This window comes from Cervus elaphus, chromosome 2 (genome assembly GCF_910594005.1).
Source record: "Cervus elaphus chromosome 2, mCerEla1.1, whole genome shotgun sequence".
In the NCBI taxonomy this organism is placed as follows: domain Eukaryota; kingdom Metazoa; phylum Chordata; class Mammalia; order Artiodactyla; family Cervidae; genus Cervus; species Cervus elaphus.
Genome location: NC_057816.1, coordinates 9,864,880 through 9,887,485, shown reverse-complemented (window position 1 = coordinate 9,887,485; position 22,606 = coordinate 9,864,880). Strand labels below are relative to the sequence as shown.

Below are 22,606 nucleotides of genomic sequence, written 5' to 3'. Positions count from 1 at the left end.
ATAAGGGAAAGAAATCTGAAGAATATATGTATATAACCGTATCACTTTGCTGTACGCTTAAAAGTAACACAACATTGTTAATTGGCAATACTTAAATTAAAAAAATAAAAAATTTAAAAGCCACAGGCAATCAAGTGCCTCCCTTATTACCTATCCTTTCCAAAACCTAGACTCACCCTTGAGCTCCAAAAAACCGCCCCCGCAAGGACACAGACTCTGCTGGCTGAGGTGTGAATGGGTGAAGCTGATCAAGGCCCGTTTGCAATCCAAGCAAGGGCAAGTGGAGTTCACTCTGGGCAGGAGACCCCACTGCTCTGCACAGAGACCCACAAACTGGCTCTGGAGAGGGTGGGAGGGGTGGGGGCTGGCATCTCCGTTCTGAGGGTGACCAGAGAACAGAGCTTCCTTCCACTGGCAGAAAGATGGCAACTCTGAGACATGACCAGGAGGCTAAGCTTGGTTAGATCATTTCGGTCTAAGAAGGCACTGCCCTCTGCCCAGCAATGACAGACGTCAGGAACCAGTTTCTAGAAGGCTCCTCCACCCACCATGTATTGTCCACAGAACTAGAAATCAAAAGGGGCCTTTTGGATTTCCCTGGTGGTCCAGTGGTTAAGACTCCGTGCTCCCAATGTAGGGGGCACGGATCTGATCCCTGGTCAGGGGACTAAGATCCCACAATGCTGCATGGCGTAACCAAAAAGAAAAGGAGGGGGGGAACTTTTGTCAGAAGATTTTTTCCATAAAGTTTAGCTCTCACATGGCCTAGAAGGAATCATGAGGATATATGACATGAGATCAACACCCTTATTTCAAATGAGAGAACACTGTGGCCCAGGATGGCAGGTAATGAGGCCAGTCAGCAAACCCGCAGCCACATCAGGAACAGGGGGTGGGCCTGTGACCCACAGCCAGATCCTTTTCTGTCACTCTAACAGGGCTTCTTATCCATTCATGTCCGAATCAGTTCTGTATGGTATATTCCTATCTGAGGATGCCAAATTGGCGGGCAGGTCCTGAGGTTGGACTGCCAACATGCCCAGCCTCTCTCAATTTCTCAGCGGTGGTGCAACCAGCCTCATTGTGAGAATCGAGAAGCAAAGAATCCCTCCCACTACCCACTAATGCAAACCAGCAACGCCACAAAGTGGACCCAGTCTGACCTGTCAGGACTGGGCCTGCAGCCTCCCCAGGCCTCATCCTCCCAACACAGAATGCAAAGGCACAGGATATCCGGGTTAATAAACAGCTTTATTTGCCCTTGACAGCATCAATTTTCTTACATTCTCAATTAATTTGCCATTAAAGTGCTGGAAATTTTCTTAATCACAATAACATTTGTTAAAGGAAATCAGAACTAATATCAGGAACGTGGCGATCACGAAGAAAACATTTCTCTTACAACACAGAGAATGGAAGGCCCTCGTGTGGAGTGAGTGGGTGGCCTGATTTACAAAGAGATTCTAATTCCCTCTCCCCGTGAGCACCAAACAGGCTGGGACCGACCGCCACCCCTGGGGAAACAAAAAGCAATGATACACAGTTCTAGAAACACCCACACGCACCGCCGGCCAGCTCCTCTCAGCCATCTTTGGGTGTTTGCTGTTTGAGTAGACCCAATTGTAGGAGAAATAAAAGGTCTGGCCCCCCTCTACTGCCTTCTACCCCACCCCACCCTTACTAACAAAAGCCCCCAAAAGTCATTACAATGAAAAAAGTGGGTTTCCATGACCCCAACACTAACAATGTTCAGTAAAAATGAAGATAATAAACACAAAAGCTGGCTTAGTAAACAGGAGCTCTCAGCATTCAATGCAAAAAAAGAAAAAAAACAAAACAAAAAAACTGAAATCTGAAGGCAAATACTGCTGATTTTGCACGTGGGCTGGACGAAGAACTTGGAATCTATCTGTAAAGCTCCGGGAGGAGCCAAAAGGCAGCTGGCTTTTCAGCACTTGCCCCTGGCAGAGGCCAGATCTTTGCATCGTTGCTGAGGCTGTTGGCGTGTTTCTCTTTGGAGTTTATATACAAACACACCCAAGGCTGATGGAGTTCTATACAGATATGTACACACACAGAGGCCGGCTACTCTTTCTTTGTGGAAACTGTCAGCTCCACCTCGGGAAGCTGAATGCCAACCTTAGTCCCACTGTCATTGCTAGAAGACGACGACAGTCGGGACTTCTTAGAGGATGAGGACACTCCACTCCCCTGTAACTTGCCTGCCTCATCATCGCTCCCGGTCACCTCATAATGACCTTTGCTCTTTGACCCCAATCCACCAAAGGTACCAAATTTCAGCTTGCCGTGTTTCCCTTTGACTTTCCCGCCTTCCAGCACCACCTCCCCGCCCTCAAACTCCAAAGTCCCCGTGGGGGTGGTAGGGGCAGAGTGCTCCCTTTCATCACTGAAGGAATTTGAGCGGTGGCTTGGCTTCTTGCTTTTGAATAAGGAGAATTTGCCTTTGGGTGAAGACGTGTCGACCTCGGCCTCACCTTCCAGGGAACCCAAGCTGGCCTTGGAGCTCTTCAGGTCACCTTTGGACCCCGAAACGGACGCTTCTGGTGAGCCGGTGACGCCAGCTTTCCCTTTAGGTTTGGAGAAGGTGAACTTGGGCATCTTGATTTTGGACTTTTTAAGTTTTACGTCAGATTCTTCCCACTCGCCCTCTCCGGCACCAGACTGGACACTGGCCTCTGCTTTAGGGAAGTTAATATCCACTCCCACTTCTCTGCCCACCAGCTCCCGGCCAGAGAAGGTGAACTTGGGGATCTTCATCTTGGGGAATGTTACTTTTCCAGATCCGCTTTCCAAGTGACCTTGAGGCCCAGACACGCTCAGTCCAGGACCCTGAAGTCCAACCTGGCCTCCTTTGACACCTCCTTCTACCTTTGGTCCTGAGAAATGAAGTCCTCCAGCAAACTTAGGTGCATCCAGGTTGAGAGCAGAGGAGACCTGGGGTCCTTTCCACTCCCCGCTGGAACCTTTGACACTCACGTGCCCTTCGCCCAGGCTGATATCTGGGGCACTGACACCTCCTGAAACATCCACGCCTCCTTTGATTTTCGGGCCCTTCAAGCTGACACCAAAATCTGACTCAGGAGATGCCACGTTCAATGAAGGCCCTTTCACACCAATGTCAGGAGCAGCTCCACGGAAACCTATCCCTGAACCTTTCAGGTCACCTTTGATTTCAGGACCAGAAATCTGCCCGGTTGGGAGTTTCACGTTCATACCTGGCAGCACCACATCACATCCAGATGACTTCACTCCAGGCGTTTGGAGGTTTCCTTCCAAGCCTTGAACGCTGATGCCCGGAAGACCAACCATGGGGCCTTTCATCTCACCACTGGCCCCAAGGCTGCCTTTTATTTTTGGTCCTTCCAAGTTCAAGTCCACATCTGGCGCTGAGATTTGAGGGCCAGAGATCTGAGGCCCTTTCAGGTTCAGGCCTCCGAGGTTCACGTCCATGCCAGGCCCCTTGAGTTCTCCAGTCACCTGTGGCCCCTTGACGTTGATGTCCACGTCAGACCCTGGAGCAGAGATGCCAAACTGTGGCAGCTTCATCTTGGGAAGTTTAATACCACCCTCAGGTGCCTCCAAGCTTAGATCAGGAGCACCTACTGATACCGAGGGGCACTTGATGTCACCAGAGACGGCCAGGTCGCCCTGCAGGCTTGGTCCTTTCAGGGTCACATCTGGCACACCAATGTCAAGCGCTGCTGTAGCATCGATTCCAGGCACCTTCACACCATCACCTTCTACCTTCACCTTTCCACCGACACCTCTGAGGTCAAGCCCGGGGGCATGCACCTTCATGCTGGGAACAGATACATCCAGATCTCCCTTCAAACTTGGTCCTTTCAAGTTCAGGTCGAGGTCAGGTCCAGAGATTTTTGGCGTAGAGAGGTTCACTGATGGCAAGTCTACTTTTGGCCCCTTGAGAGACACATCAGGCCCTTCAAGCTTGACATCTGCTGTGCTCAAGCCGCCTTCAAGAGAGGGCAGCTGGACCTCAGCTCCCCCACCATCCACTTTCACACCAGGGACGCCGATCTTGGGCATCGAAAACTTAGGGAACTTAATTTTTGATTCCGGACCTTGCAGATCTACATCTGGTCCTTCTAGCCCCACACTGGGGACATCACCCTTTATCTTTGGTCCTTTCAAGCTAACATTCACATCAGGGATGGATACTTGAGGGGCAGAAATGCCGAATGATGGTGCTTTGACTTTAGCATCTGGGCCTTCAATGTTGATGTCAGGTGCGTCCAGGTTTGCCTGCACCCTGGGGCCTTTCAAGTCGCCCTCTATCTTTGGCCCTGAGACATCGACACCTGGCGCCTTGATCTTGGGAGCCTTCAGCTTGATGTCAGGACCTTCCACATTAATCCCTGGTGAAGAAATATCCAGATCAGGCGCCTGGATTTCACCCCCCATTTTGGGGCTAGGGAGAGATGCCTCAGCTTTAAATTTAGATGATTTAATGTCAAATTCTACATCTGGGAAGTACATTTTCCCAAACATAGGTTTCTTGGTCTTGGGAGATTTCACATCAACTTTCAGGGAGGCATCCGGCCCCGCAACATTGACATCTATGTCAGGAGACTTGAGACTGGCATCAATTTCACCCCCAGGAGCATTCAAATCAAATCCTTGCTTCTTGGCCTTCATTTTAGGCCCACTCATGTGAATCTTCGGCATTTTAAACTTACTTTTCTTGCCCTTGCCACCAACACTAATTTCAGAAGCTTCAACGTTCAGCTCTGCCTCAGGAACTGTCACATCAAGTGTAGGTGACTTGAAGTCAGCTTTAGGGCTTTTTGCCCCAAACCCAAACTTGGGTTTCTTAAATTTGGGAATTTTTACATCTGGCCCTTCAATGTTAATATCTGGGCTCTCCACGTGTACATCTAAGCTTGGAGCTTCTAAATCAACTTTGGGTCCCTTGAGGTCCAGTTCACCACCTTCTAATTTGGGACCAGAAATTCCAATTTTGGGTGTCTTGAGATGCAAATCAATGTCAGGAGCAGTTACTTTAGGAGCAGATACATCTAGTGATGGCATCTTCAAACGTGGGCCACTGAGTTTGGCATCAGGGCCTTCAATATCCAGACCTGGACCTTTAAGGTCTACTTCTGGGCCTCTGAAAGTCCCTTCAATCTTAGGAACAGACACATCAAAATCACCCTTGCCTAAGGATCCTTTCAAATCCAGGTCAACATCAGGCATAGAGATCTTGGGAGTTTTGATGTTTATCTCTGGCATTTTGAACTTGGGGCCCTTCAGTTTTGCATCTGGACCTTCAATGTTCACATCTGGAACATCAATGTCCACCTTGGGTCCTGAGATGTCAATGTCAGCTTTGGGCAGGTTCACATCCACTTCTGGGCCCTCTCCTTTGAAGCCAGGCATGCTGAACTTGGGCATTTTCACCTTGGGCATCTTTAGGTGCCAGTCTGGGCCATGAACATCCACATCTGGAACATCAATGTCCACTTTGGGGCCCTTGATGTCAACTTCAGGGCCCTTGAGGTCACCTTCCACCTTAGGCAGAGAAATGTCCACATCTCCCTTTACTTTGGGTCCTTTCAGATTTAAATCAATGTCAGGCATGGAGATCTTGGGAGCTTTGATGTTCATCTCTGGCATCTTGAATTTGGGACCCTTCAGTTTTGCATCTGGACCTTCAATGTTCACATCTGGAACATCAATGTCCACCTTGGGTCCAGAGACATCAATGTCAGCCTTGGGCAGGTTCACGTCCACTTCTGGGCCCTCTCCTTTGAAGCCAGGCATGCTGAACTTGGGCATTTTCACTTTGGGCATCTTCAGGTGCCAGTCTGGGCCGTGAACGTCCACATCTGGGACATCAATGTCCACTTTCGGGCCTTTGATGTCAACTTCAGGGCCCTTGAGGTCACCTTCAACTTTGGGCAGAGAAACGTCCACGTCACCCTTTACCTTGGGGCCCTTCAGATTCAGGTCAACTTCAGGCATGGAGATCTTGGGTGCCTTGAGGTGCAGGTCAGGCATTTTAAACTTGGGACCCTTCAGTTTTCCTTCTGGACTATGAATGTCAATGTCGGGAGTATCTATGTCCAGCGTAGGGCCTTTAACATCTACTTTTGGGCCTTTCAGATCTCCTTCCAATTTAGGGATGGAAGTATCCAAATCTCCTTTTATCTTAGGTCCTTTCAAGTTCAAATCAATGTCACTCATGGAGATTTGTGGGGTTTTGAAGTGGACATCAGGCATCTTAAATTTGGGTCCTTTGAGCTTCCCTTCAGGGCCTTCAATGTCCACCTCTGGCCCTTTCAGATCACCTTCTACCTTAGGCAGTGAAAGGTCCACATCACCCTTTACCTTTGGCCCTTTCAGATTTAAGTCAAAGTCAGGCATGGAGATCTTCGGGGCTTTAATGTTCATCTCTGGCATCTTAAATTTAGGCCCCTTCAGTTTTCCTTCTGGGCCTTCAATACTAATATCAGGAGTGTCAATATCCAGTTTGGGGCCTTTGATGTCCACCTCAGGGGCCTTGAGATCACCCTCAACTTTGGGCAGAGAGATATCAACATCACCCTTCATTTTGGGGCCCTTCAGGTTGAAGTCAAGGTCAGGCATGGAGATCTTGGGAGCTTTGATGTTCATCTCTGGCATTTTGAACTTGGGGCCCTTCAGTTTTGCATCTGGACCTTCAATGTTCACATCTGGAACATCAATGTCCACCTTGGGTCCTGAGATGTCAATGTCAGCTTTGGGCAGGTTCACATCCACTTCTGGGCCCTCTCCTTTGAAGCCAGGCATGCTGAACTTGGGCATTTTCACCTTGGGCATCTTTAGGTGCCAGTCTGGGCCATGAACATCCACATCTGGAACATCAATGTCCACTTTGGGGCCCTTGATGTCAACTTCAGGGCCCTTGAGGTCACCTTCCACCTTAGGCAGAGAAATGTCCACATCTCCCTTTACTTTGGGTCCTTTCAGATTTAAATCAATGTCAGGCATGGAGATCTTGGGAGCTTTGATGTTCATCTCTGGCATCTTGAATTTGGGACCCTTCAGTTTTGCATCTGGACCTTCAATGTTCACATCTGGAACATCAATGTCCACCTTGGGTCCGGAGACATCAATGTCAGCCTTGGGCAGGTTCACGTCCACTTCTGGGCCCTCTCCTTTGAAGCCAGGCATGCTGAACTTGGGCATTTTCACTTTGGGCATCTTCAGGTGCCAGTCTGGGCCATGAACGTCCACATCTGGGACATCAATGTCCACTTTCGGGCCTTTGATGTCAACTTCAGGGCCCTTGAGGTCACCTTCAACTTTGGGCAGAGAAACGTCCACGTCACCCTTTACCTTGGGGCCCTTCAGATTCAGGTCAACTTCAGGCATGGAGATCTTGGGTGCCTTGAGGTGCAGGTCAGGCATTTTAAACTTGGGACCCTTCAGTTTTCCTTCTGGACCATGAATGTCGATGTCCGGAGTGTCTATGTCCACCTTGGGACCTGATATGTCAATGTCAGCTTTAGGCAGGTTCACATCCACTTCCGGGCCCTCTCCTTTGAAGCCAGGCATGCTAATCTTGGGCATTTTTATCTTGGGCATCTTCAGGTGCCAGTCTGGGCCATGAACATCCACATCTGGAGCATCAATGTCCACCTTGGGGCCTTTGATGTCAACTTCAGGGGCCTTTAGGTCACCTTCCACCTTAGGCAGGGAAATATCCACATCTCCTTTCACCTTAGGGCCTTTCAGGTGTAAATCGAAGTCAGGCATGGAGATCTTGGGGGCTTTGATGTTCATCTCTGGCATCTTGAATTTAGGACCTTTCAACTTTCCATCTGGTCCTTCAAGGTTAACATCAGGGCCTTCGAAGTCCACTTTGGGTGCTGACACATCAATGTCAGCCTTGGGCAGGTTCACATCCACTTCTGGGCCCTCTCCTTTGAAGCCAGGCATGCTGATCTTGGGCATTTTTATCTTGGGCATCTTCAGGTGCCAGTCTGGGCCTTGAACGTCCACATCTGGAGCATCAATGTCCACTTTGGGGCCTTTGATGTCAACTTCAGGGCCCTTGAGGTCACCTTCCACCTTAGGCAGAGAAATATCCAGATCCCCCTTTACTTTGGGTCCTTTCAGGTTTAAGTCAATATCAGGCATGGAGATCTTGGGAGCCTTTAAGTGCATCTCTGGCATCTTGAATTTGGGTCCCTTCAATTTCCCCTCTGAACCTTCAATGTTAATATCAGGAGTTTCAATATCTACTTTTGGGCCCTTGATGTCCACCTCAGGACCCTTGAGGTCACCTTCTACTTTTGGCAAAGATACATCCACATCACCCTTCAGTTTGGGGCCCTTCAGATTAAAGTCAATGTCAGGCATGGAGATCTTTGGAGCTTTGATGTTCATCTCTGGCATCTTGAATTTGGGACCCTTCAGTTTTGCATCTGGACCTTCAATATTCACATCTGGAACATCAGTGTCCACCTTGGGTCCTGAGACATCTATGTCGGCCTTGGGCAGGTTCACGTCCACTTCTAGGCCCTCTCCTTTGAAGCCAGGCATGCTGAACTTGGGCATTTTCACCTTGGGCATCTTCAGGTGCCAGTCTGGGCCATGAACGTCCACATCTGGGACATCAATGTCCACTTTGGGGCCTTTGATGTCAACTTCAGGGCCCTTGAGGTCACCTTCAACTTTGGGCAGAGAAACATCCACATCACCTTTCACCGTGGGGCCCTTCAAGTTTAAATCAACATCAGGCATGGAGATCTTGGGAGCTTTGATATTTATGTCAGGCATCTTGAATTTGGGGCCTTTTAAGCCTCCATCTAGACCTTCCACATTGACTTCTGGGCCCTCAATGTCCATTTTGGGACCCTCTATGTTGATATCTCCTTTTGGCAGATCCACAGACATATCTGGTCCTTCTGCTTTTAACCCAGGCACACTGAACTTGGGCATTTTCATCTTGGGCATTTTCAAATTCCAGTCTGGACCATGAACATCCACATCAGGTGCATCCAGGTGAATTTCTGGTGCCTTAATATCCACTTTGGGTCCTTTAAGATCACCTTCTAAATTAGGACCTGCAACATCTAAGTCTCCTTTGACTTTAGGACCTTTCAGATTTAACTCCACATCAGGCATAGACACTTTAGGAGATGAAATACTTAGGAAAGGCATTTTGAACTTGGGTCCTTTCACTTTTCCTTGGACCTCAACATCAGGAGCATTAATGTCAACTTTTGGACCTGTTACATCAAGATCTGGCTTTTTGACCTTGACATCTACCTCAGGTGTCTGAACTTTGGAGCCCGAAAAATTAAATTTGGGAAGCTTAAAACGTGATTTCTTTGACTTGCCTTCAATATTGAGCTTAGGACCAGAAATGTCCACTTCTGGGCCCTTTACATCCAACTTGGGAGCTTTAATGTCACCTTCCAATTTGGGCCCAGAAACATCAACATCTCCCTTAAGTTTTGAGCCCTTCAAATTCAGGTCAATTTCTGGCATGGAGATCTTGGGCATGTTTACATGCATGTCAGGCATCTTCAGCTTTGGACCTTTTAATTTGCCTTCTGGGCCATGAATGTCAATATCAGGTGCATCTACATCTATCTTCGGCCCTTTGATGTCAAGAGAAGGCCCTTTCAAATCACCTTCTACATTTGGAAGTGCAACATCCACCTCTCCTTTCACTTTAGGGCCTTTAAGATTAAGATCCAGATCTGGCATGGAGATCTTAGGAGCTTTGATATTCATTTCTGGCATCTTGAACTTGGGTCCCTTCAGTTTCGCATCTGGACCTTCAATGTTCACATCTGGAACATCAATGTCCACCTTGGGCCCAGAGACATCTATATCAGCCTTGGGCAGGTTCACATCCACTTCTGGGCCCTCTCCTTTAAAGCCAGGCATGCTCATCTTGGGCATTTTTATCTTGGGCATCTTCAGGTGCCAGTCAGGGCCATGAACATCCACATCTGGGACATCAATGTCCACCTTGGGGCCTTTAATATCCACTTCAGGAACTTTAATCTCACCTTCCACTTTTGGTAAAGACACATCCACATCTCCCTTCACTTTGGGGCCCTTCAGGTTAAGATCAATGTCAGGCATGGAAATCTTGGGGGCTTTGATGTTCATCTCTGGCATCTTGAACTTAGGACCCTTGAGCTTCCCTTCAGGACCTTCAAGACTCACATCTGGGCCTTCAATGTCCACCTTGGGTCCTGAGATGTCAATGTCAGCTTTAGGTAGGTTCACGTCCACTTCTGGGCCCTCTCCTTTGAAGCCAGGCATGCTGAACTTGGGCATTTTCATCTTGGGCATCTTCAGGTGCCAGTCTGGGCCATGAACATCCACATCTGGGACAGCAACATCCACTTTGGGGCCTTTGATGTCAACTTCAGGGGCCTTTAGGTCACCTTCTACTTTAGGCAGAGAAACATCCACATCTCCTTTCACCTTGGGACCTTTCAGGTGTAAATCAAAGTCAGGCATGGAGATCTTGGGGGCTTTGATGTTCATCTCTGGCATCTTGAACTTAGGACCTTTCAACTTTCCATCTGGTCCTTCAAGGTTAACACCAGGGCCTTCAATGTCCACCTTGGGTGCTGACACATCAATGTCAGCCTTGGGAAGGTTCACATCCACTTCTGGGCCCTCTCCTTTGAAGCCAGGCATGCTGAACTTAGGCATTTTCATCTTGGGCATCTTCAGGTGCCAGTCAGGGCCTTGACCATCCACATCAGGAACATCAATGTCTACTTTGGGGCCTTTCAGGTCAATTTCAGGTCCTTTAAAATCTCCCTCTACCTTGGGGCATGTGGCGTCCACATCTCCTTTTATCTTTGGACCGGTCAGATTAAGATCAATATCTGGCATAGATATCTTTGGAGTTTTAAAATGCATTTCAGGCATTTTAAACTTTGGGCTTTTCCACTTTCCTTCTGGTCCTTCAAGATGAACATCAGGGCCTTCAATGTCCACTTTGGGTCCCGAGACATCAACGTCGGCCTTGGGCAAGTTCACATCCACTTCCGGGCCCTCTCCTTTGAAGCCAGGCATGCTAATCTTGGGCATTTTCATCTTGGGCATCTTCAGGTGCCAGTCAGGGCCATGAACGTCCACATCTGGGACATCAATGTCCACTTTGGGGCCTTTGATGTCAACATCAGGAGCCTTTAGGTCACCTTCTACTTTAGGCAGAGAAACATCCACATCTCCTTTCACCTTAGGGCCTTTCAGGTGTAAATCAAAGTCAGGCATGGAGATCTTGGGGGCTTTAATGTTCATCTCCGGCATCTTGAACTTAGGACCCTTGAGCTTCCCTTCAGGACCCTCAAGGCTCACGTCAGGGCCTTCAATATCCACCTTGGGTCCTGAGATATCAATGTCAGCTTTAGGAAGGTTCACATCCACTTCTGGGCCCTCTCCTTTGAAGCCAGGCATGCTGAACTTGGGCATTTTCATCTTGGGCATCTTCAGGTGCCAGTCAGGGCCTTGAACATCCACATCTGGGACACCAATGTCCACTTTGGGGCCTTTGATGTCAACTTCAGGGGCCTTTAGGTCACCTTCTACTTTAGGCAGAGAAACATCCACATCTCCTTTCACCTTAGGGCCTTTCAGGTGTAAATCAAAGTCAGGCATGGAGATCTTGGGGGCTTTGATGTTCATCTCTGGCATCTTGAACTTAGGACCTTTCAACTTTCCTTCTGGTCCTTCAAGGTTAACATCAGGGCCTTCAATGTCCATCTTGGGTCCAGAGATGTCAATGTCAGCCTTGGCCAAGTTCACATCCACCTCAGGGCTCTCTCCTTTGAAGCCAGGCATGCTGAACTTGGGCATTTTCATCTTGGGCATCTTCAGGTGCCAGTCAGGGCCTTGAACATCCACATCTGGGACATCAATGTCCATTTTGGGGCCTTTGATATCCACGTCTGGCACTTTCATTTCACCTTCTGTCTTGGGCACAGACACATCCACATCCCCTTTGACTTTAGGGCCTTTCAAGTTTAAGTCCACATCAGGCATGGAGATCTTGGGGGCCTTGAAGTGCATCTCGGGCATCTTGAACTTAGGACCCTTGAGCTTTCCTTCTGGCCCCTCAAGACTCACTTCTGGGGCTTCAATGTCCACCTTTGGCCCAGAGACATCAATATCAGCCTTAGGCAGGTTCACGTCCACATCTGGGCCCTGGCCTTTGAAACCTGGCATGCTGAACTTGGGCATTTTCATCTTGGGCATCTTCAGGTGCCAGTCAGGGCCTTGAACGTCCACATCTGGGACATCAACGTCCACTTTGGGGCCTTTGATGTCCACATCTGGCACTTTCATTTCACCTTCTATCTTGGGCACAGACACATCCACATCCCCTTTGACTTTGGGGCCTTTCAAGTTTAAGTCCACATCAGGCATGGAGATCTTGGGGGCCTTGAAGTGCATCTCGGGCATCTTGAACTTAGGACCCTTGAGCTTTCCTTCTGGCCCCTCAAGACTCACTTCTGGGGCTTCAATGTCCACCTTGGGTCCTGAAATGTCAATATCAGCTTTAGGCAGATTCACATCCACCTCAGGGCCCTCTCCTTTGAAGCTGGGCATGCTGAATTTAGGCATTTTCATCTTGGGCATCTTCAGGTGCCAGTCAGGGCCTTGAACGTCCACATCTGGGACATCAACGTCCACTTTGGGGCCTTTGATGTCCACATCTGGCACTTTCATTTCACCTTCTATCTTGGGCACAGACACATCCACATCCCCTTTGACTTTAGGGCCTTTCAAGTTTAAGTCCACATCAGGCATGGAGATCTTGGGGGCCTTGAAGTGCATCTCGGGCATCTTGAACTTAGGACCCTTGAGCTTTCCTTCTGGCCCCTCAAGACTCACATCTGGAGCTTCAATGTCCACCTTTGGTCCAGAGACATCAATGTCAGCCTTGGGCAGGTTCACGTCCACTTCTGGGCCCTGGCCTTTGAAGCCTGGCATGCTGAATTTAGGCATTTTCATCTTGGGCATCTTCAGGTGCCAGTCTGGGCCCTGGACATCCACATCTGGAACATCGATGTCCACTTTGGGGCCTTTGATGTCCACATCTGGCACTTTCATTTCACCTTCTATCTTGGGCACAGACACATCCACATCCCCTTTGACTTTGGGGCCTTTCAAGTTTAAGTCCACATCAGGCATGGAGATCTTGGGGGCTTTGAAATGCATCTCAGGCATTTTAAACTTAGGGCCTTTCAACTTTGCATCAGGACACTCCAGGTCAACATCAGGCACCTCCACATCCACACTGGGGCCTTTCAAATCTCCCTCCAATTTTGGCACAGATACATCCACATCCCCTTTGACTTTGGGGCCTTTCAAGTGTAAGTCCACATCAGGCATGGAGATCTTGGGGGCCTTGAAGTGCATCTCAGGCATCTTAAACTTAGGGCCTTTCAACTTTGCTTCAGGACACTCCAGATCAACATCAGGCACTTCCACATCCACACTGGGACCTTTGATGTCAACTTGTGGACCTTTGAGATCACCTTCTAGTTCTGGCACAGAAACATCCATCTCTCCTTTCAGTTTGGGTCCCTTCAAATTCAAGTCCACATCTGGCATGGAGATCTTGGGAGCTTTGATATTCAACTTAGGCATCTTAAATTTAGAGCCTTTCAATTTTCCTTCTGGCCCCTCAAGACTCACTTCTGGGGCTTCAATGTCCACCTTGGGTCCAGAGATGTCAATATCAGCTTTAGGCAGGTTCACATCCACCTCAGGGCCCTCTCCTTTGAAGCCAGGCATGCTGAACTTGGGCATTTTCACCTTGGGCATCTTCAGGTGCCAGTCAGGGCCTTGAACATCCACATCTGGGACATCAACGTCCACTTTGGGGCCTTTGATATCCACATCTGGCACTTTCATTTCACCTTCTATCTTGGGCACAGACACATCCACATCCCCTTTGACTTTGGGGCCTTTCAAGTTTAAGTCCACATCAGGCATGGAGATCTTGGGGGCCTTGAAGTGCATCTCGGGCATCTTAAACTTGGGCCCCTTAAGCTTTCCTTCTGGACATTCAATATCTATATCACCAACATCCACGTCCATTTTCGGGGCTTTCACATCAATTCCAGGACCTTTCAAGTCTCCTTCCACTTTAGGAAGAGAAACATCTACGTCAGATTTAAGTTTAGGGGATTTCAGATTAAGTCCAACATCAGGCATAGAGATTTTGTGCGTCTGTATGTGCATGCTTGGCATCTTGAATTTGGGACCCTTTAGTTTCCCCTCCGGACCTTCAATATTTACATCTGGGGCATCAATGTCCACCTTGGGTCCTGAGATGTCAATGTCAGCCTTGGGCAAGTTCACATCCACTTCCGGGCCCTCTCCTTTGAAGCCAGGCATGCTGAACTTGGGCATTTTCACCTTCGGCATCTTCAGGTGCCAGTCTGGACCATGAACTCCTGCATCTGGTGCATTAATGTCCACTTTTGGACCTTTGATGTCAACATCAGGGGCTTTAATCTCTCCTTCTACTTTTGGAACTGTAACATCATAATCTCCTTTCACTTTAGGGCCTTTCAAATGCAAACTAACATCTGGCATGGATATCTTCTGAGGCTTTATATTCATTTCTGGCAATTTAAATTTAGGACCTTTTACTTTTGCATTGGGACCTTCAATGTTCACATCTGGAACTTCAACATCCACCTTTGGTCCTGAGACATCTATGTCACCCTTAGGCAGATTCACATCCACTTCTGGGCCCTCTCCTTTGAAGCCAGGCATGCTGAACTTGGGCATTTTTATCTTGGGCATCTTCAGGTGCCAGTCAGGGCCTTGAACATCCACATCTGGGACATCAACGTCCACTTTGGGGCCTTTGATGTCCACATCTGGCCCTTTCAGATCCCCTTCAACTTTGGGCAGAGAAACATCCACATCCCCTTTCACCTTGGGGCCCTTGAGGTTTAAATCAATGTCAGGCATGGAGATCTTTGGAGTTTTGAAGTGCATCTCAGGCATCTTAAACTTAGGACCCTTGAGCTTTCCTTCTGGCCCCTCAAGACTCACTTCTGGGGCTTCAATGTCCACCTGGGGTCCAGAGATGTCAATGTCAGCCTTGGGCAAGTTCACATCCACCTCAGGGCCCTCTCCTTTGAAGCCAGGCACACTAAATTTAGGCATTTTCATCTTAGGCATCTTCAGGTGCCAGTCAGGGCCTTGAACGTCCACATCTGGGACATCAACGTCCACTTTGGGGCCTTTGATGTCCACATCTGGCACTTTCATTTCACCTTCTATCTTGGGCACAGACACATCCACATCCCCTTTGACTTTAGGGCCTTTCAAGTTTAAGTCCACATCAGGCATGGAGATCTTGGGGGCCTTGAAGTGCATCTCGGGCATCTTGAACTTAGGACCCTTGAGCTTTCCTTCTGGCCCCTCAAGACTCACTTCTGGGGCTTCAATGTCCACCTTGGGTCCTGAAATGTCAATATCAGCTTTAGGCAGATTCACATCCACCTCAGGGCCCTCTCCTTTGAAGCCAGGCATGCTGAACTTGGGCATTTTCATCTTGGGCATCTTCAGGTGCCAGTCAGGGCCTTGAACGTCCACATCTGGGACATCAACGTCCACTTTGGGGCCTTTGATGTCCACATCTGGCACTTTCATTTCACCTTCTATCTTGGGCACAGACACATCCACATCCCCTTTGACTTTGGGGCCTTTCAAGTTTAAGTCCACATCAGGCATGGAGATCTTGGGGGCCTTGAAGTGCATCTCGGGCATCTTGAACTTAGGACCCTTGAGCTTTCCTTCTGGCCCCTCAAGACTCACTTCTGGGGCTTCAATGTCCACCTTGGGTCCTGAAATGTCAATATCAGCTTTAGGCAGATTCACATCCACCTCAGGGCCCTCTCCTTTGAAGCCTGGAACACTGAACTTGGGCATTTTCATCTTGGGCATCTTCAGGTTCCAGTCTGGGCCTTGAACGTCCACATCTGGGACATCAACGTCCACTTTGGGGCCTTTGATGTCCACATCTGGCACTTTCATTTCACCTTCTATCTTGGGCACAGACACATCCACATCCCCTTTGACTTTGGGGCCTTTCAAGTTTAAGTCCACATCAGGCATCGAGATCTTGGGGGCCTTGATGTGCATTTCAGGCATCCTAAACTTAGGACCCTTGAGTTCTCCTTCAGGCCCCTCAAGGCTCACATCTGGGGCTTCAATGTCCACCTTTGGCCCAGAGACATCAATGTCAGCCTTGGGCAGGTTCACATCCACATCTGGGCCCTGGCCTTTGAAGCTGGGCATGCTGAATTTAGACATTTTCATCTTGGGCATCTTCAGACTCCAGTCTGCACCCTGAACTTCCACATCTGGTGCTTTAACATCTAATTTGGGGCCTTTGATGTCCACCTCTGGAGCTTTCATCTCACCTTCTATTTTTGGTGCAGACACATCGAGACTGCCTTTCATTTTGGGTCCTTTAAGATCCATGTCAACATCTGGCAGGGTCATCTTAGGAGCTCTGAAGTGCATCTCAGGCATCTTAAACTTGGGGCCTTTCAACTTTCCTTCTGGCCCTTCAAGGCTCAGATCTGGAGCACTAATATCTACCTTTGGTGCAGAAATGTCGAGATCTGCCTTGGGCAGATTCACATCCAATTCTGGGCCCTCTCCTTTAAGGCTGGGCATGGTGAATTTGGGCATCTTCATCTTTGGCATCTTCAGGTTCCAGTCAGGACCGTGAACTTCAACATCTGGTGCACTGAGGTCTACTTTGGGCCCCTTCAGGTCCCCTTCCAGCTTTGGCACTGTAACATCATATTCTCCCTTCACCTTGGGACCTTTCATATGCAAATCTACATCAGGCATGGAGATCTTGGGGGCCTTGATGTTCATCTCTGGCATCTTAAACTTGGGACCCTTTAGCTTTCCTTCAGGTCCTTCAATATTCACATCTGGACCTTCAACATCCACCTTGGGTCCAGCAATGTCAATGTCAGTCTTGGGCAGGTTCACATCCACTTCTGGGCCCTCTCCTTTGAAGCCAGGCATGCTGAACTTGGGCATTTTCACCTTGGGCATCTTCAGGTGCCAGTCTGGGCCATGAACATCCACATCTGGAGCATCAATGTCCACTTTGGCACTCTTAAGTTCAACATCAGGAACTTTAATCTCACCTTCAACCTTTGGCACTGTGACATCATATTCTCCTTTTACACTAGGGCCTTTCAAGTGTAAGTCCACATCTGGTATGGAAATCTTTGGTGCTTTGATATTCATCTCAGGCATCTTAAACTTGGGTCCTTTCAATTTCCCCTCTGGTCCCTCAATACTCACATCTGGAGCACTGACATCTACCTTGGGCCCAGAAATGTCCACATCAGGCTTAGGCAGGTTTACATTGACTTCAGGGCCCTCTGCTTTGAACCCTGGAACAGTGAACTTGGGCATTTTCATCTTGGGCATCTTCAGGTGCCAGTCTGGGCCCTGGATATCCACATCTGGGACATCGATGTCCACTTTGGGGCCTTTCAGCTCTCCTTCAAGTTTTGGCACTGTTACATCATACTCTCCTTTTACTTTTGGGCCTTTCACATGCAAATCCACATCAGGCATGGACAGCTTTGGTGTCTTGACACTCACTTCAGGCAGCTGAACATCAGGGCCTTTAAGGTTGCCTGCCAGGCCCCCGATATTGACATTTGGGGCATCCACATTGACCTTGGGCCCTGAAATACTGACATCACCTTTGGGGAGACTCACATCTACATCTGGCCCTTCCCCTTTGACTCCTGGAGTGCTGAACTTGGGCATTTTCATCTTGGGCATTTTCAGATTCCAGTCCGGACCATGAACTTCCACATCTGGGGCACTCACATCCACTTTGGGGCCTCTGACATCAACTTCAGGGACATTGACTTTCCCCTCTACTTTTGGAAGCATAACATCAACACCCCCTTTCACTTTTGGTGCAGCCACATTCAAGTCTACGTCTGCCATAGAGATCTTGCAGGTTCCTGCTTTCCCAGAAGGACCACTGAGTTTGGGGCCAGTAATGGTTCCCTCTAGGTTGGGTGTCTCTATGTCCACTTTGGCACCTTTAACTGCCACTTGAGGGCCTTTAACATCACCTTGCACCCCAGGAGCAGAAACCTTAATGTCTCCTTTCAGTTTCGAGGACCCAAGGCTCAGATCCACATCCTGCATGGAGATTTTAGGTTTCTGAATAATCATTTCAGGAGCCTTGATTTTAGGACCCTTCAACTTCCCTTCCAGACCCCCAGAAGCAACCTCAGGCAGGTCGACATTCCCAGAGACCCCAGGAAGCATCACTTCACCTGTGGGCAGTGTCACATCAATGCCAGGCCTGTCTCCCTTAGAACCTGATACAGAGAACTGGGGGGCCTTCACCTTGGGCACATTCACTTTACCCCCAGGCCCATGAATGTCAATGTCAGGAGCTTGAACTTCTACCCTGGAGCCAGAGATGCTGCCCTCAATTTGGGGCACAGAGATGCCCACCCCTAAACTCCCCTGTGGCTTGGCACCTTTCAGGCCTAGGCCACCCTCAAGGGATGGCCCAGTGATCTGGGGGCCCTTCAACTTCCCCTCGAGCCCCTCCATATTGGCAGAGGGAGCACTAACTTCGAGCTGAGGGGTCTGGATGCTTCCACCAATAGTCAAGCCTGGTTTGCCACCTTTGTGCCCCACAGAGAGTTCAGGGGGGGAAACGCTCAACCCTGCCTCGGGGGCCTGGCCCTCAGGCCCTATTGAGACACCAAATTTTGGCACCTTCATGGTGGGAAATTTAATTTTCCCGTCAAGAGATGGGCCCTGCCCCTCTACTGCCCCGCCCCCAAGAGAGGACGAAACATCCACCCCTGGGACCTGGATCCCTCCCTTGCTACCCAAGTCCAAGCCCTTTGCATTGACACTGACACCCGGGCTTCCCACCTTTACCCCAGGCACGGTGACCTGGACCTTCGAGTGGCCAGCCCCTGGCAACTCTGGGCCCGCAGTGGAAATGGACCCTGCTCGGATGTCCACGGTGGAGCCTGTGGTGGGAGACCCAGCCCCTGAGCCCGAGGGCAGTCTGATCACTGTCTTCCCAGGCTGGGTCTCCACATCCACAGTGGAGATTTCGGTCAATTCGTGCCGTGGGATCTTGATCTTGAACTCTGGGCTGCTGATGTCAATGTCCTTGGCGCCTTCACGGCTTGTCACATCCACAGTGTAGGCCGTGACCCTCCTGGTCACGGTGATGGTACGGCTCTGGGTCTCCCCAGCGTCCCCTTCCACTCCATCCTCTGACTTCAGCCGAGGCTTGATCTTTGTGGTGTAGATGCGCTGGTACTCCTCGTCATCCCCGCTCTGCAGAAACACATGCCCCGTACAGGTTGCAGCAGAGTCTGTGTGAGTGACAGACGCCCGGCCACAGCCCAGCCGACAACACGGTCTCCTGCTCCCCAAAGAAGCCAGGACCGTTAGGGAGGCCCACGGAGCCTTCTGGGACCCAGCATGAGGGGCTAAAGAGAGGGGCTGACAGCCACATCACAGGAAGAAAACAAATTATTTGGGGAAACTCTGGCAAGCAAAAGCCATGGGGAAGACTGGGGACGGTAGACTCCGGGACACTGGGACCTGGGAGAAGGATTCACAACCGATTCTAGATTCCAGTCAGCCCATCAAGTTTCTCAGGCGCCTACCGGCAACTAGCTCTGTGCTGACTTACTTCAGTTCTCAGCTCTCAACTGCCTGGCCTTGTTGGTTTAATCCGGAGGGGAGTCCTCTCAGGGACCCTTCGGACAGCATCAGTGGAGCCCGGTTGTGCTGGGCTTAACACTTCCACTTTGAGGGACTCATTATTTGTTAAATAAACAAGCCATCGGAAGGAGCAGAGAAACGTCCCTCAGCCACTTCGCTGCCCAGCCTCTGACTCACAGATGAGTCCAGGGCTCTGGAAGCAGAAAAATAATGTCTGGGAGGCAGAACTGGGCACCGAGAAAATAATTTTCAAAGATCCTCGCAAAGCAGCCGACCTGCCTCCCAGCACCTCGGACCAGACTCATCAGTGGGTCCCCACACACAGGGGCCTCTGAGGAGACCAACGGGAGACTTTTTAGCAGCAGTAGCGGCCACAAGTGAATAGGAGAAACAGGCTGGCTCGACAGAGAGCAGAGGGTGAGAGTGGGCGAGAAAAGCAAGGAAGGACAAGCGAGGCCCAGGAAAGGGAGCCGAGTGGCCAGAGGAGCGCAGGGAGCAGCCGGCCAGCCAGGAACTCACCAGAACCACTTCGGAGCTGTGGGAACTGAAGACCTCGTGGGTCCAGGTCTGGCCAGGCTCAGGGGACCGGTCCCCCTTGCGATGAAGCTTCAGGCCCACAGTGTGGTGGCCCATGGTGTTCAGCAGTTGGGTCACCTCACCCGACTGCAGGTTGTCAAAGTAGATGGTGGCACCCACAATCTGGTCCCCTGAGCAGGAAAGAGCAAGACGTGGGTAAGACCACCCAGAGTCTCGGGGCAACAACCCACAACCCAGCACTCTGCATTGGGCCCTTGGACTGATTCACAGGTGTGGTTAACACCCATGGTAGATATGAGGAAACTGAGGCAGGGAGGACAACTAATTGGCCCAAAGCGGCCAAACTCCTGGGTGGTGGAGTCAGAACAGAGGACACACAACATCTCCAACCCACGGGACCACCTCCCACGAGGACTGTGAATGAACAAGCGACAAAGAATGGGCAGGGGAGGGCAGGGCTTGGGTACCGACCATCCTGATGCCACTTGAGACCAGGCACTCCACAGCCACACGCCTGCTTGTGCTGCCCTCGCCCCGCCCTCCCCTCCACCAGCCTCCCCGCTACCCCAGCACCAGCCCGCACCCCAAGAAGACTCACCCTCCTTGACCACCCCAGTGCGGGCCGCAGGGGAGTTCTGCATCACTTCCTGCACAAAGACGCCATCATCCCTCTGGGTGATGGTCAGCCCGTGGGAGCCGCTGCCCTGCCAGTTAGGCAGCAGCAGCTCCCGAGTCGTCTCCTCCTCCTTCTCCATCTGGATGGGGTAACGAAATGGAGCTCAGGGCAGTGGGGGCGCAAGGCCACGGGGGGATGAGGAAGCCAGGGATACCCCCCGGGAGTTGGGCACTGTCTCCAAGGTGCCGGCTTCTGCTGTGGGTGAGCTCCCAAGGCACAAGGGAGAAATCGGAAATGGGTCAGTGGATGCAACCACACTGGAAGTAACCGGCCCCTCATCCCGTTCCACGCCTCTCCCCGCCCCATGCTCCAGTCCATCCAGGTCTCTACCCTCCCCACTCCCCACCCGGCCACCTCCCCCTCCCTCCTACTGACCTTCGCAGGACTTGGGTCAGGAGCGGATGCCTTGCCAGGAGCCCGCCCCTCCTTCCTCTTCTCTCCTCAGAATATCTCTCTCTTGGGAATCTCGGTCACACCGTCTAGGGGAAAGGTCACGATCAGGTTCTCACTCAACAGCTGGCTCGCTCACAGCCCCGCCCCGGCTGCTACGCAAGAGAGATGGCTGGATGTCCTGTCTGCTGGGGCCAAACTAAAACCCCAACCCCGCTACTGTCATCAACTCCATTCACACGTGACTCTCCAAGGCTGGGATCATGGGAAGGGGCTTTGGAAGAGGCCAGACTCAGATTCCAATCCTGGCTTGGCATCTTGCCTGCTGTGTGACCCAGGCCAAGTCACTTCTCTGAACCTCCATTTCCTCATCTGTGCAAATGGAAACGATCAAGGATCCCCATGAGGACTGAAGGAGGAGGAAGAAGGAGAAAGAACATGAGTGGAAATCTCTGGCCCATGGGCGCCTCCCAACATCCACATCCTCACTGGGTCTCTTGGGACAGCTTCAGGAGGGAGATGTTACTGCCCCACAGCGCAGATGGAGAAACTGAGATTCAGAGCGGCCAGCCGGCTGGGGTCACCATAAGAGAGAAACATGCTTGGGCTCTGAGCCTGTTAACTCTTCCCTAGACACACCACATCAGGGGTGCAGCTCTAACAGGTGCGAGACCCCCTTCCTCAGAGCCTCCAGCCCTGGGGGTCACGGGCAACCTGCAAGCCGGGCTGGTGGTGGCCCAAGGTGAGCGACGCTGGGTCACCCTGTCTAACCCCGGCCTTGGGTCCAGGGGGACATTCGCCAGCTGGAGCTCCAGGGGCCCTGCTACAGGCAGAGGCTGAGCAATGGAAGCCCCAGGCCCCTCAGCACTGGCCCAAGCCCGAGAGGCTGCAGTCCAGTCGTGCCATCTCAGGCATGTGGTGAGTCAGGGCCCATCGGGCTGCCCAGGCTGGGCCCGGAGCCAGGTGCCCATAGGTGAGAAGCAAAGACACCCTCCAGCTACAGCTGTTGGCTGCGGGGGCACCCGGGGAGACACCAGGCGGGCCTCCAGCCTCCAGCCACCCACACAAAATGGCAGCAGCCACCCAGAAACACGTCTGTGAAACCGTGAGGGGGTGCTCTAAGTCGTGGAGAGCTTCGCGCAGAGCCGAAAACCACTGACATCCAGAAATCAGCCAACCAGTCAATTAATACACGCATACCGATTGCCTCTGTATCAT

At 50.7% G+C, this 22,606-nt stretch overlaps 1 protein-coding gene across 6 annotated transcripts in view; it reads right to left on the bottom strand.

Annotated features, from left to right (window-relative positions):
• AHNAK (AHNAK nucleoprotein) overlaps window positions 1–22,606 on the bottom strand; it is a 95,157-nt gene that overhangs the window by 63,746 nt on the left and 8,805 nt on the right. For 2 of the 6 annotated variants that reach the window (XR_006334847.1, XM_043871802.1), the window contains exons 2-4: window positions 21,374–21,477; window positions 20,921–21,077; window positions 20,305–20,492 (exon numbers count right to left, since the gene is read on the bottom strand). Coding sequence is in view for 5 of the 6 variants with exons in the window: in XM_043871802.1 (XP_043727737.1) it covers window positions 20,305–20,492; window positions 20,921–21,077 (345 nt within the window). In the remaining variant the exon portion in view is untranslated. Of the gene's footprint in view, window positions 1–1,232; window positions 19,393–20,304; window positions 20,493–20,920; window positions 21,078–21,373; window positions 21,478–22,606 lie in introns of those variants that run through there. The other 4 variants (XM_043871795.1, XM_043871799.1, XM_043871791.1 and 1 more) reach the window with 4 other exon arrangements.